This window comes from Sorex araneus, chromosome 10 (assembly GCF_027595985.1).
Source record: "Sorex araneus isolate mSorAra2 chromosome 10, mSorAra2.pri, whole genome shotgun sequence".
Classification (NCBI taxonomy): domain Eukaryota; kingdom Metazoa; phylum Chordata; class Mammalia; order Eulipotyphla; family Soricidae; genus Sorex; species Sorex araneus.
The window spans coordinates 52,919,541-52,935,059 of record NC_073311.1 but is presented as its reverse complement, the minus strand read 5'-3'; the positions used below and the strand labels follow the sequence as shown (position 1 = coordinate 52,935,059).

The 15,519-nt window shown below is 50.8% G+C and overlaps 1 protein-coding gene across 1 annotated transcript in view; it reads right to left on the bottom strand.

The window, feature by feature from the left end:
• Positions 1-229: 229 nt before the first annotated feature.
• Positions 230-15,519, bottom strand: part of ETV6 (ETS variant transcription factor 6) — a 231,539-nt gene continuing 216,249 nt past the window's right edge. The window contains exons 6-8 of the mRNA XM_055118260.1: positions 13,503-13,645; positions 11,776-11,876; positions 230-1,414 (exon numbers count right to left, since the gene is read on the bottom strand). Coding sequence (XP_054974235.1) covers positions 1,309-1,414; positions 11,776-11,876; positions 13,503-13,645 — 350 coding nt within the window. The 3' untranslated portion in view covers positions 230-1,308. The remainder of the gene's footprint in view (positions 1,415-11,775; positions 11,877-13,502; positions 13,646-15,519) is intronic.

The following is a 15,519-nucleotide window of genomic DNA, read 5'->3' as shown; positions in this document are numbered from 1 at the left end:
GAGGGTGGCGTTTTCCTGACAGGCAAAGATGGGGCTTCTGTTGTGGCAGAAAAAACCCCAAATGAGTTTATTCTGAGGCAGCCATGAAAGCAGAGAAAAGGCCCCGTGGGGACCAGTTTCCTGTCTGCCCGGCTGAGCACCCACGCTGGACTCTGGGACCCCCCCCCCCCACCCCCCCAACCCTCACATGGTCACAGGACACAGATGACAAGAGTTGGCCACAGACATCACCCCCCGCCCCCGGCCCCCCACCCTGCTCTGGGGACATCAGTCCTTCCTCGGTTGGGTTCCCACCAGGTCCTAGATCGCAGCCCTGCACGGCCTTCTGGTCTTTTCCACTCTGCAGCGTCTGCAGGCCAAGCCTGGAGCACTGGTGTGCGCCTTCTCCGCCCAGCCCACAGTGCTCCTGGCATCGACGCCAGTGAGAGGCTCTGTCCACCCCCCCCCCCCCCCCGCACCGGGGCGGCTGCAGCCTTGTGCAGGGCAGCTTTCTGCCGAGCCAGCCACAATACCTCCTGCTGCTCTCTAGGGGTTGAGCCCTGCCCAAAAAGCTGCTGAACTGTGCCGAGAGAGGGGGGGGAGAGTGGGAGGGAGAGGGGAGGGGAGAAGGAGAGGGAGAAAGGGAGGAAGGAAGAGAGAGAGAGGAGAGGGAAGGAGAAAGAGAAGAGAGAGGAAAAGAGGGAGGGAGGAGAGAGAGAGAGAGCGCGTGCACTCCAGGTCACTTTTTAAAAAAAAGAATCATCTCCCCCGCCCACCCAGTTCTCCCCTCCCACCCCTTTCCTTCAGGCTAAGACCCCAACGGTAACGGTGACCGGATTAAGTGGCACCTGAACTCTTAACTCCCTTTCCTGACCAGCTGGGCTTGCTGCACTTTTTTAAGATTTGCAAAAAATAGAGATATATTTATATATATAATAGGCATATATTTCCATAGGAAAACAACCTGGGATGTCTTCCCCTACATGAATGTTGAAAAGTCAAACTGTCTTTTTTTTCTTTAAAAAAAAAAAAAAGGAAAAAAAAAAAAACAACCAAAAGAAAACTAAAAAACACCGTGAAGCTAACGACAGGCGGGAGGGGTGGGGCGGAGACGTGACCAGGGCGAGATTCCCAGTGACGAGGAACCGGCCGGTGCGAGTCCCAGGCGCCTGCCCTCCGCGTGGCGCCTCAGCAGGGTCGGGGGGCTTGTCGTAAGGTGCTCCGGGTCCCTCCCGGGACGCAGGGTGACGGTGGCTTCTCCTCTCCTCAGCCCGCCCGCTGCAGTTCGGGCCCGCGGCCGGCGACCCCGGGAGGTGCTGGGAGGGTTTCTCAGCACTCGTCCTCCTGGTAAATCTGCTCGTCCAGCTCCTGAGACTCCAGGTGCTCCAGGCGGTCGGTCCGGCCGCTCATGATCTCATCCGGGGTCTTCATGAACCTTCGCCAGAGGGAAGAGAGAAAGAGAGAGAGGTCACTGTCTTTGTACATTTCTTCTTTTTTTTTTTTCTTTTTACAGTAACAACAAGTCTCACAATGGAGACGTTACTGGTGCTCACTTGAGCAAATCGATGAGCAACGGGATGACAGTGACAGTGGCAGTGGGTCACACCCGGCAATGCTCAGGGGTTACTCCTGGCTCTGCACTCAGGAATTACTCCTGGTGCTGCTCGGGGGACCCTACAGGATGCCGGGGACCGAACCCAGGTTGGCCGCCTGCAAGGCAAATGCCCTCCCTACTGTACTCTCTCCGGCCTCCAAATTTCTTTTTTTTTTTTTTTTCTTTTTGGGTCACACCTGGCGATGCACAGGGGTTACTCCTGGCTCTGCACTCAGGAATCACTCCTGGCAGTGCTCAGGGGACCATATGGGATGCTGGGATTCAAACCCGGGGTCGGCCGAGTGCAAGGCAAACGCCCTACCCGCCAGCCCTGGGCCTCCAAATTTCTAAGACTGTTTCTTCCCCTCATCCCAGATGCACCCCTCTGCCCCCCAACACACACCCCCCGCCCTAGATAGGCCTGTCGGCTCAGAGCTCAGAGAGCTGCAAAGCTCCCAGCCCAGATAGGTTAGAAAAAGGTGCATGAAAAATGCTGCCGAAACTGCTCCAAAGCCCCAGTGCCCAGGCGTGCTGTGCCAGCGTCTCCGTGGGGTCGGAGGAGGGAGGCCTTATTTTTAAAGGCAGATTTTTTTTTCTTTTTTAAGACCCAGGAGAGCTACAGATGCACTTTCCTTCCGGGCCCACCAGAATCCAGAGACTGGCTTTCATGACCCGAACGGGACCCAAAGGGGACAATGAACGCTGGGTGAGGAGTTCGGAGACCCGGGCAAGTGAGTGGTGCGCCCGGAACTTCGGAAGGCAAAACAACTCTCTTTCAGAGCTATCACCCGTGCACCCGGACGCCGGCGAGTGGCCCTTCCTCCACGCCAAGTCGGAGGCAGGCCTGATCTTCTCTTTTTTGGGTCTTCACTTGACTCCCCATGGCTCAGCGCCCCCCCCCCCCTGCTGTGAGGTCACCTGGGTGCAGAACAGGACTCCACCCCCTGGTGCGAGGGTCCTTTCCCTTCCACACAGTCTGCCCTGGACCTGGGACTACCTCTCAGGTGGGGGAGACGGCTTAGAAGGCTGCAGCGCATACACACTTGATCCCCGACACCACAGGGTCCCTGGAGCACCACCAAAAGGGACCCCAGTGCTCCAAAAGGGACCCCAACCAACTACCTACAAGCCGTAGCTCACCGGGTGTGACTCAAAAACAAACACACACAATCCACCCCCTCAACAGGTAATAGTCATTTCTCTCCTCACTCCATGGGGCCAAGTGATGACTGATTATCAGGGTAAACCCCAGCCCTTGGCCTGCCCACTGGGCTTCTCCACCCTCTTTCTAACTAACGTTTCCATTCTCTCTCGCATCAGCACCTACTCCGGCCCGGCTAGCTCCTTCTCGTGCAACAGCCCTGGTGCAGCTCATGCAACCCTGTGGCTTCGCTCTTATCTGGAACATTCCTTTCTCCGGCTGTGCCGACCACCGGAGACCAGCGAGAGGCGTCACACTGCACTCAACTCTTCTTCTGACACCACGACGGTGCAACACTCTCACATCTAACCACTCCACTTCATGACCCGCTGGGTGGCATACCCAGAATCTCATTAAAAAAAGAAAAACACACCCTCGGCCCAGATAAGATCCGGAGCTGCTGCTCGAGAAACAGACCCTCTGGATAAAGACTATGATCCGAGAGGTCTTCTAACCCATTCTGGCACCCAGAGCGGCTTCTTACAGAAATGCACCTAGACTGTGAACTGAACTAAAATCTCAGAAATCCAAAACCGCAGCAGCAATGAAAAGAAATTATTAAATGATGCCTTTTCAGCAGGACTGATTGTTGGGGGAAAAAATCCCAAACAATAATAGTGAGTTCTCTATTGAAATATTGAATGTATTCAAAGTATAGAGAGAATAAAGTGAAGATCACTAGCTACTTAGATGGGGGCTGGGTGGGAGGGGGGTATACTGGGGTTCTTGGTGGTGGAACATGTGCCCAGGTGAAGGGATGGGGTTTCAATCATTATATGACTGAGACATAAACCTGAAAGCTTTGTATTTTTTTTTCTCGGTAATTCAATATAATAAAATAAAAGAAAGAAAAAGCATTATTTTTTTGGGGGGTGGGGGGGGGCACACCTGGCAGTGCTCAGGGCTTACTTCTGGCTCTGTGCTCAGGAATCACCCCTGGCAGGCGTGGGGAACTATTTGGACGCCCAGGAGCAAACCCAGGTGGGCCGAATGCGAGGCAAGTGCTCTACCCAGGCCCAAGGATCCCTCATTTTTGGGTAAGTCTGCCTTCCTATCCCTGAGTCCTTAACAATGACAGTCACCCCTCACCAACAGCATTCCTTCACGCCGTGAGGAGACCGTGGCGTCCACTCCAGCTCCTGCTCCCCCTCTGCGGTGATGTCAGCCTGGAGCCCTGCTGATCTCCTCAAGACTCTGCCCTCAGCAGTGGACCCTCCGAATGACCCCTTTCTTCTCCCGTTTTCTTCCTAAGCTTCTGTGATCCACACCCCATTTTCCAGTTTTATTTTATTTTTTTCAGGTGGTATTCAGGGTTTACTCCGGGCTCTGTGCTCGGGGACCACCAGGGGGTTCAGTAGTAGTACTCTGAAGAACATACCGGTGCGTTTAAGCGTCTGCATTTGTTTCTGTTCTGTCCGGCGAAGTATCCGGAAGCAGAACTGCTGGTTCATATGGTCCCCCTGATTTGTTAAAGCTTTTTGAGGAATCTGCGTACTGTCGTCCCCATCAGCAAAACTGTCTTATACTCCCGTTGTCTGTGCACAAACGTGCCCTTTCGGCATCTCACCTGCAGTTCTCACTGCCTGTCCTTGTGACAGCGGCTACTCGGACAGGGTTGAGGTGCCTTGTCACTGTGATTTGGTATGAATTTTCCCGATGATTATTTCCACATGTCCATTGGCTGTCTGGGTGTCTTCTCTGGACAAATGTCTATGTTAGGTTCGTTGCCCATTTTTTTTTTTTTTTGGGCGGGGGTCACACCTGGCTCTGCACAGGGGTTAGTCCTGACTCTGCACTCAGGAATTATCCCTGGCGGTGCTCAGGGGACCATATGGGATGCTGGGAATCGAACCCGGTCGGCCGCGTACAAGGCAAACACCCTACCCACTGTGCTATCACTCCAGCCCCACGTTGCCCATTTTTAATCACTTGTTAACGAGTTGCATAATTTCTTTATATATCTGAATTATTAACTTTTTTTTTTTGCTTTTTTGGTCACACCCGGTGATGCATAGGGGGTTACTCCTGGTTTTTGCACTCAGAAATTACCCCCTGGTGGTGCTCAGGGGACCATATGGGATGCTGGGAATCGAACCTGGGTCGGCCACATGCAAGGCAAACGCCCAACCCGCTGTGCTATTGCTCCAGCCCCTGAACTATTAACTCCTTTATCAGGTATATGATTTGCAAATATCTTCTCCAATCTGATAGGCTGCCTTTCTGTTTTAGTGGTGGTTGCCACTGCTATAAAGATTTTTCACTTTGACGTATTTCCTTTTTAAATTTTGGGGCTGTCTCCATTGGCCTCAGAAGCAGATCTAAACAAATCATTATAAAGACTGATGTTAAGGAGCTTTTTGCTTGTTTCAGGTGTTACATTCAAGTTCTTAGTTCATTTTGAATTGTCTTTGGCATAGGGTTAACTGGTCTAATTCTCCAAACACTACTTATTGACGAGGTTCTCCTTTCCCCATTGAATCTTTTTACATCACAAATTATCTGGTCCATCACATATAGTTCCTTATTCTCTTCAGTGGTTACATTTATTCCTTGTTTTAACTCATTCCTAGGCAAACCATTCTCTTTAATTTTCTGTGCAAATAACAAATGGGATTGTTTTCATTCCTCCTCTGAATTGTTCATTGTCAGTGTGACAGCTTTCCTAGTCCTCTCCCCTTTAGATGCCTTTTCTTTCTTTGCTCTGCCTAATTGCTCTGGCTAGAATTTCTAGTACTATGCTGAATAGAAGTGGGAGGGTGGGTGCTCTTGTGTTGTTCCCTATCATAGAAGAGGTTTTAGTTTTTCATCATTGACACGATGTTTGCTATGACCTTGTCACATCTCGCCTTTATTAGACTGAGTTGCTTTCTTTCCACACTCAATTTGAATTTACCTTTTTTCCCTAATCATAACTAAATGAACTTTGTCCAATGCTTTCACTGAATCTATTGTTATCACGTATGATTTTTAAGATCATACGTGATATGATCTTGTGAGTTGTCAGCTTCATCATTTTGTGGATATTGAACCATCTGTGCATACCTGGCATACATCCTACTTGATCATGGCATATGATCACTTTCAGTTTTGTCATAGTTTGTAAAGGGTTTTTTCCACGTATGTTCACCAGAGACATTGTACCTTCCTCTTCGATATTCTGGAAGACTCTGAGAAGAATAGGGCTTAAATCTTTGACTATTTTGAGTTATTTAAATGGCCGTGAAGCGATCTGGTCTTGGACTTCAGCTTGTTGGGGGGGGGGGGTTTCTGATTTATGATCTGCCATGAGTCAGTCTCAGGTGATAATATGTGTTTGCATATCTATCCATTTCTTCTAGTTATCCAACTTGTTGGCAAATAATCGTTCATGCTCATCTCTTATGTTTCTACGCATTTCTGGTATAAGTTATTACTTCTTTTTCATTTCAGATTTACTTGAGCCCTCTCTTTTTCATGGTGAATCTAGCTGAAGATTTGTCAACTTCATTATTTCTAAGAACCAACTATTTTCATTTTTTTCTACAATTTTTTAATGTCGTCGTCATTTATTTATTCTCTTCCTTCTTCAAACTCTAGTCTTTCTTTTCCTAGTTCCTTTAAGTGTAAATTTACACTTTCCTAGTTTCTTGAGGTAGGCCTGTATTATTACAAATGTCACTTTTAAGATATTGACGGTTTCCCCCCTTTTGATCATGCATCTTATTTCATTACCACATGTCTAAAGGGAAAAAGTCCACTTTTCTGTAGTAGTTGTATTGTATCACTGTAGTTTTGTATTACTGTAGTTGGAAAATGTGCATAATGTAATCTGAATTTTCTTAAACGTTTTGAGAGCACTTTTGTGGCCTAATACACTGAAGAATGTTGTGTCTATGAGATACATGTGAATTCTGTTGCTTTTGCATGGGATGTTTGTATCATGGCAGAGCCTGGCAAGCTACCCGTGGCATATTCGATATGCCAAAAACAGTAACAATAAGTCTCACGATGGAGACGTTACCGGTGCCCGCTCGAGCAAATTGATGAGCAACGGGATGACAGTGACAGTTTGTGAGTATTGACTAAGCATCTGCTTAATATGTTGTTTAAAGCCACTGTTTCCTTATTGATTTTTTTTATCGAGATGATCTATTCATTGATGTAAGCAGGATATTAAAGCCTCCTAATATTATTGTATTGCTTTTAACTTTTCCCTTTATTTGTTAATATTTGTGTCCTAGCTCTTGTTGGATTGATTACCTGCTCACTATGTAACATCCACGCCTGGCATCTATTTCCCCTGCTGCCCTTATATTTCTTCTGGTGTAAGTACAGCTCTCCCTGATTTCTTCTGGTTCTCAGCTGTATGAAACATCTTTTCCCATCTCTCCTCATTTAGAAGTGGATCCCTTGCAGGCAACATAGATGGCATTTACTGTCTAATCCATTCAGCCACTGAATCCAAGTCCATGTCTCTGAATTTAAGAACTCAGTCTCTGATCTAAAAAATCTCAGCTCTCAAGTTCTACTACTTTTTCCCTCTTCTTCTTCCCAGGTAGTTTAATCGATTGTGAGACTTGTAACTTTTTATATTGCTATGCTTTCCCTTCTTGATACCATTTTTGTACCTATAATAGATTTCTGTCTTGTAGTTACTACAGGGCTCACATAGAATACCTTGAAAATGCTGGGGCTTCTTTTTTTCCAGTTCTGACCCCTTTTCTCCACATGGGCATGCACTCTCGGAAACTCTCAGAAACAACGGGACTGACTACACGGATGACTCAGAACTAACTGTTGGTGTGGCACGTCTGGAGACCTCTCTCTGTGGCCGCAACTGTCGCAGCTTCCAGACTTAGTAGGTTGTGACCCACAGTTTAAGAAGCCAGTGTTACTTTACAATGTAACATTTTGTATTACCATTCACATTTTAGTTTATCATTATGAAGTCATTTTCGTTTGCCTGGGGGCTACGCCCAGAAGTGCTCAGAGTTTATTCCTGGCTCTGTGTTCAGGGACCACTCCTGGTGGTGCTCAGGGAGAGAACTCAGGTCAGCTGCAGGCAAGCAAGACCCTTACCTGCCGCACAATCTCTCCAGCCCTATGTAACAAAGCAAGTGGATAGCAAGTTCAAACACATTCTAAACTCTAAGAACCTATTTTTTGGGGGTGAGCAAACCAGACAATGCTGAGGGGTTACTCCTGGCTCTGCACTCAGGAATTACTCCTGGCAGTGCTCAGGGGACCATATGGGATGCTGGGGATTGAACCTGGGTTGGCCATGTGCAAGGCAAGCATCCTACCTGCTCTAGCCTTTTACCCTACATCTTCCGTTTATGTATCTCTTAAGTAATTGCAGTTATAGTCACTGTCACTGTTATCCTGTTGCTCATTGATTTGTTCGAGTGGGCACCGGTAACATCTCTCATTGATAGACTTATTGTTACTGTTTTTGGCATATCCAATACGCACGGGTAGCTTGCCAGGCTCTGCCGTGAGAGCTCGATACTCTCGGTGTCTTGTTTACTATTTTTGTCTTGAGCTTTATACAAGCTTTGTTAAGTGCTTAATCCACTGTCTTTTCTGTTTCCTTTATGGAGCAATTTTTCCTTTCAACGTCAGGACAACTGTTTCCTTACTGATTTTTCTGGTTACTCATTAATGCCAATAATATTCAGCCTAAAGAAGTCTCATTAGGGCAGCTCGTACTGCCAAGCTGTGGCAATAAACTGCCTCAGCTTTTGTCTTTTGGTCTTCCCTTCTTTCGGGATATACTTTGCTGGGTAGCATATTCTTGGTTGGAAGCTTTTTTCCTTCTGCATTTTGCAACAAGCTATTCCTTTCAGGTCTGCAGGATTTCTGCTGAATAATCTGCCAACAGTCCTGGGGGGAGTTATAGGGGGTTCCTTATTCAACCATGTTTTTCTCTTGCTACTGTTTAAGATTTTGCCCTTTATCTTGTGCTCTGGCACTTTAATCATAGTAAGTCTTGGTGTGGGTTTCTCTGGGTTCATTTTGTCTGGAACTCTTGAACCCAGACTCTGAGTATCTTTCCTGAGATAAGGAGGTTTCAGTCCTTATTTCTTCCACTACGTTTCTGTTGCTTTCTCTCTCTCTCTCTCTCTCTTTTTTTTTTTGTTTTGGGGAAGGGCACACCTGGTGGTGGTTGGAGGCCACCCCTGGTGGGCTACTGTGCCCAGGGGTCACTCCTGGCACTGCCCAAGGCTCCCATCTCGAAAAGCCTGCATTTGTCCTTTTGAGCTAGCTCTCTGGCATTTTTTCCCCTTCTCTGGAACCCTTCTACTTTATAATACTGATGTTGTTTCAAAGGCTGCGGTTTTCTTCTTCCTTTTTTTTTTTTCCTCATTTAAAGTTCTGGGCCACACCTGGCAATACTTAGGGATTACTTCTGGCTCTGAGCTCAGGAATCACTCCTGGCCGGGTTGGGGGACTACAACCGGGGATGAAAGCTGTGTGCAAGGCAAGTACCCTACCCCAGTTTTCTTCTTTTCTAAGAATCCCTTTTCTCTCTGGTGTTCTGGCAGGGTGATTTTCACTGCCTTAGCTTCCAGGTCACCAACTCCTTCCTCACCTTTCTGGCCTTCTATTCAAGCCCTGTACTGGACTTTTGAGTCACTTCTGCAATTTCTACTTGGCACTTTCTTACACTTTTCTCTCTCGTTGTTGCAGTTCTTGCTATTTCGGTTGACTTTTCTCCCAAGTTTGGTAAGCATCTTCATAGTCATTACTCTGATATCTTAATTGGGTGTTTATCTCCGTTTCCTTTTTATTTTTGTTCCTAGGGTTTTATTTTCTTCTTTCATTTGGGAAAAAAAAATTCCTTTGCCTCTTTATTTGCTTGGCTCTATTTCTATATAGAATAAAAACAGCTCTCCCAGTCTTGACGGACTGGTCTTGTGTAGGAGATGAACATGTATTATTAACCCCTAAATCTGCTCTCCTTCTTGGCTGTCTCAAATCTCTGTGAATATCCAGTTCTTGGCTGCCTCTACAAGGGAGGCAAATTGCTTCTCTGACTGTCCAGCGTACGGGGGCCCAGATGCATTCTGGTGGCCTTTAGGATGAGGTGTTAGAGCCCAGAGCACCAGGCCAGGTGCGCCGGGGCTGTGGGAGCGGAGGGCGGGACCTGGGGGCGTGGCAAAGCTGCAGCGGGGCCCGTGAGTGGCTCCCGGAGGAGGCGGAGGCGGGGCTGTGGGCGTGTCTTCCGGGTCTAGCCCATCAGAGGGGTACAGCAAAGGCGGTGTGAGCCCAGAGGGTCAGAGAAGGGGCTGAAAAGTGGCTCCGACCGACACCTCTGTCCTGGGAACCTTCCCCAGACAGAAATGTCGTATTTGTGACGTTCCCCCTGGCTGTAGGGCGTGGTCCCAACGAGATGGTGTCACTTCTCCCCTTTGGTACTTCGAGGTGGAGGGAACATCAGCTTGTTTTCACTTCTGCTCTGGAGAGAACCACGCATGCTCACCATCACGCATCCCCTAAGACCACGTCCTGCTCGGAGGAAACGCATCACAAGATTTCCTTGTTGCATGGACGTCACGGAGCTCACCACTGACCTCGACGGTGCAGCTGACTGTGCAGGCACAAGCATGCGTGATCTGCCCCTCACGGGAACATTGCTGTGCTGTGCAGCAATTTGTGTCTGTGGCAGGAGATGAGACTCGATCTTCTACACCACCTTCTTTTCTGGGGGGTGGGAGGCACACCCGGCTCTACTCAGGGCTTACTCCTGGCTCTGAGCTTGGGGATCATTGCTGGCGGGCTGGGGGGTGGGGAACGATACAGGATGCTGGGGATTGTAGCCCCATCAGCTTTGGGGGGGGAAGATGCCCTCACAGCTATGCTATCTCTCCAGCCCGCCCGCCTGCCTCATGCCATCTTCTTGAACAGCTTCTCCTGTCTGCATTTTTCTCAACAGTCTCTCTGGTTTCATCTGAAGATCTCCACTGTTTCTTTTTTTTGTTTTGAATTTTGCCACAACCAAGTTGGCACACCCTCCCCGCGTAAGAACTCAGCCTCATCGTTCTTCCCATCAGACACCGTGTCCTTTCTAAGGAAATTCCACCTCGGATGCCATCCGTAATGCCTTCCTGCACCATCTCCTCTCAGCATCGGCTGGTCAACAAACACCCGTGTCAACGTCCACCTTCTCCCTTTCCTACCAGGTCCACTGAGGTACCTTCTCCACCAGTTCCTATCTTCCTCCTGTACCGAACAGTTCTTGGGGTCACGTCTAGGAGGCAGATGAAGCCAGTGCTTTCCAGCCTTTTCCACACCCACACACCAGCAAGTGGGACAGTGGTGGAAAACCGTTAGCTGAACCGCCCGGAGGAGTTAGCTGCGAGGAACTGCAGAACGTTTCCTATAGCAGCCACCCAAGTTCCTTGATTCCAACGCGAGGGAACAAACACATCCTACATCAAGACTCATCATAGAAACACAGTCGTGGAATACATCCCCTCCCCCCACTCCACACTCTTATTTCCACATGTTGCAGTCTGACAATCTCTGCTCTCTCTCTCTCTCTCTCTCTCTCTCTCTCTCTTTCTCCTGTCCCATTCAATTCTGTCCCCTTCCCCGAGAAAGCCTTGTGATGGGCTCATTAAATCAATTTGATGGTTCATGAAGGTGTCATCATGTTGCCCCAGGAAGCAGTTGACTGGAATTTCGTTCCCCGCTGGACTGCTAACAGGATTACCCCGACGCTCCCTCAGTCAACACCGAATCTGAACAACAGATAAAAGCGATCCCTGCGTCCCGAGCAAGGTAAGTCCAACGGCACTGACTGAATTCCAGCTCCACCACGCGGCTTCCCCCACTCAGCCCAGCACCTGCCGTCTGACCAGCAGTGATGGTGGCTTGGACGGTCAGCCTGGCAGGAGACGATGGAAACCGCCTCCCCGCTCCCTTTTGCTGGAAGAAAGCAAACACGCGCGCCCCCCCCCACCCCTCCCCGCCCCGGTCTCCCACCCCCAACCCCGGAGCGGGCGGCGAGAAAGTCTACCTGAACAGAAGCCTTTGTCCTGGCTCCTTCCTGATAATGTTTAGTTTGTAGTAGTGGCGCAGGGCTCTGGACATTTTCTCATAGGTCATGTTTGTTCTGTTCTGTTTGTTCAAAGGAGGGAGGAGAGAGAGAGGAAGAGAGAGAGGAAGAGAGAGGGGGGGGGAATAAAGCACAAAGACACAATGAAACGCACTGCAGCAAGGGCACAGGACGCTCTTCCCACTCTTCACAGTAAAGCCCTTCCCGGAGGGAGAGGTGGCCCGTCCCCGCCCCCAGCCCGCTGTGCCCCAGGCCCACCCTCTGGGCTGTCAGCTGCCAGGATTCCCCCCGGGACTGCGCCCTGCGTCACAAGCCTCCTGCTAGCTACCCTGGCACATCCCCATTGCTGGACCCCAGGGGCAGTGCAGACCCCGTCTCACGGCCGGTCACACTCTCACTGCCAGGGGGCTTGGGTAGGGGCTGCGCTAACCTTTCTCAACCATGTTCCTAGGGTTCTTTATATTTATTTTTTTGAGGAGGGGGCACCCCAACAGTGCTCAGGGCTTACTCCTGGCCCTGTGCTCAGGGATCACTCCTGGCAGTGGTGCTGGGGCCTGAACCCCTGTTGAAGGATGCAAGGCGAGCAAGCACCCGTGCCACAGTATCCTCCCTCTGGCCCCGAGGGTGTCAGTAAGGGAGGGAGCGTCCTGGGGCCTAAACTCCTCTTGTGGAAGGAAGCGAGACCACGGCGGGGCGGGTGTGAGCACGTGGGAACAGCAGAGGGAGTTTTCAGTGACTCTCACGGCAACACGGGGGTGGGGGGGGGCAGCGCTATTTGGTCACAGCCATTGTGAGGCCCACCAGGAGAGGGCTGGGGCCAGCCCAGTGCCCGGCATCTCTGCCGGTGGGGAAGCTTGGCTCGAGGGGACCCAGTTCCTCTTTAAGTAGAACACGGGCCCGCTTAGATTCCTGCGGCTAAGAGCAAGGAATGGGGATGTTACTTCCGGAACTCACTCACCTTGCCAAGGGAAACCTCACGCCTCTCTCTCAATCTGCCCATTTTACAGATGTTCCAAGAAGAAGAATCGGCCCCATCTGCCTTTCTGGGACTGGTCTACGTAGCACAGACCCCTGCATGCTGACTCATGTACACTGTGTCCTACTCAGACTTCCCCCTCTCCCCTTTTTAAAAAAGACTTAAGAATAAATATGTCACTGGATTCCAAGGCCTGATTCTCTTTCTCTACTTGTGAGTCAGCGGTCATGGCCAGAGAGGGGTGTCGTACCCACTTTTTACAGCTACCCACGTGAACAGTTTACACGCCCACTTGTCAGTGTGGGAAACCATGGGGCCATGGAACTTCGTGTGCTCTTGCTTTGAAAGGGGGCGCTGAAGCATCCGCTGCCCTCACCTGCCCCAGAGAAATGGGCTGTGGTCAGTGGGGGCCTTCGGCAGTGAGCAGAGTGGGAGACGCACTTCCCTGGGACCAGCAGGTGGGGCAGGGCTGGCCTGAGGGTCACTGGCAACAGCCCCCTCAGACCGGACGGGCCGTGTGAGCCGGCCCCCAGAGGGCTAGCAGGGGCCTTCCTGATTCCCTCCCCTCTGCAACTGTTTGCTCGGTGTGGAATCAGCTCAGCGGTTACCGGCAGACGGAGGAAGCAGATGACCCGCCATAACCCTCCCGCCCAGGGACAGGACCTCGGCGTCCGAGCCTTGTCCACGGAGTAAACGTCCGGAGTCCTTTTACCTTATGGTTCCCCCACAGCCGGGCCAGCCCATTGGGATCCACTATCCGGAATATTTTGGATTCTTTGTCTTCCCATCGGATGAAGTTTTCGTACCGGCTGTCGGACAGCAGCTGATAGACGTAATCCCAAAGCAGTCTGCAGTCTAGGGCGGAAAAGGGGAGAAAGCACGGTTGGAAATGTGTCTCGTGGGGGCACCAGGAGGAGCAGAAAAAAAATTAAAAAATGGAGGCACCGCGTCAGCCGACTCTGGATTCACTGCCCAACCTCCTGTATGGAAGGGAGAAGACGGGACTCGGGGGGGAGGTGAGTGGATGGGGGGTGGTTTGAGAGCAGGACGGCGAGGGTGCGGGGGAGGGGAGGGCTGATGAGCATCTGTGCCCCGTCTCCCCCCACCCCTGCCCAGACAGGGAGGGGAGCTAGGCAGCCCCTGCCCCGAGCTCAGTGAGACTGACCAGAAGCACCGGCTACAAGGGGGTGACACGCAGGTCGGCGGGGCCAGGGCAGAGCCCCTGACACCCCAAAGCGAGCACAATGGAGGAATGGCGAGGTCAGAGGACAACGTGGGTGTCGCCCCGTGGGTCAAGGGGAGACCAGGGCAGCCTGATAAAAAGCGGCAGAGCCCAAGCCTTGGAGGGAGCGACTGTGGGCAACAGCTACAAATGGGATTATCTCACAGGACACGGAATCCCCTCTGTGAACACCGCCCCCCCCGCCCCCCGTCTGAGCTCTCAACCTGATTTCAGATCAGAGTCACGCAGAATGGAGCCCAGAGCTCACGCTGGTCCTCGGGTGTGTACCACCGGTGGCTCACACTCGAACATGGTTTAAAGCACCCAAATGGCCATGCTGCTGGGTTTCACGGAAGCTTCCTGCATGGCATACCTGCCCTCTGGGCTGCGCACCACAGATGCCAAGGGGAGACTCAGATGCCCACCTTCGCCTGGGTTCCTTGTTCGAGTGCTTCCTGGATGCCAGCAGAATGGCGGCTGGGAGCCCGCCCTCCAGCCAAGCCTAGTTTACAGACACAGGACTTCCTGGTTTGGGAAATGCTGGCTGTTGCAGAATTTTCTGACCAAGTGCCAGGCTGTCTTCACCGGGGCACCTTGGAGGGAGGGCGGGTTGAGTTTCCCTCCCTGCCCCAAGCAGAGCCTGGCAGCCGAAAACCTCCAGAACCCAAATGCTGCCATGCTCAAGGCCACCCTCCACACGCTCAGACGAGCCTCATCCAAGTAGGAACTGGCAGAAAAACCCAGGTATGTGGGGCCCATGGCTGAGATCTCAAGCCTGCTTGCATCGGGACTGGGCTTCCTCCCCCCAGTTCCCCAGTTTTCCAGTAGCTTGGCAGCCATACCCACAAACTGCCTCCCGGTGCCATATAAACTCATCAATGGCCAAGACCCAGAGACTATAAACTAAAGCTCCCGGAAAAGAGGGACACAGAATTTCCTGGAGCACATGGATGCATTTGCAGCTGCATGACCTCTTATACTGTAACCCACTGATGTACCAAAAGTAGCACACATTTGTTTGGTTTTAACATACTCGCTTGTATTCTCTTATCCACAGGCTTAAATGGCTCCAGAATGAAATACAACAACCTTCACACACTTCCCTCTTATTGTGGTGGGAAGGTGCTCACTGGTGGGGTGGGTGTTTGAATATTATCTGCAACGAACTACTATGAACTACTTTTTGAAAATAAAATGTACATATAACCATATCATTGTCATCCCATTGTTCATCGATTTGCTTGAGTGGGCACCAGTAACGTCTCCATTGTGAGACTTGTTACTGTTTTTGGCATATCCAATACGCCACGGGTAGCTTGCCAGGCTCTGTTGTGCGGGTATGATACTCTCAGTAGCTTGCTGGGCTCTCCGAGAGGGGAGGGGGAGGAGGAATCGAACCCGGGTTGGCCACATGCAAGGCAAATGCCCTACCACTGTGCTATCACTCCAGCCCATGGAACTATCGCTCGCTCTCTCTCTCTCTCTCTCTCTCTCTCTCTCTCTCTAT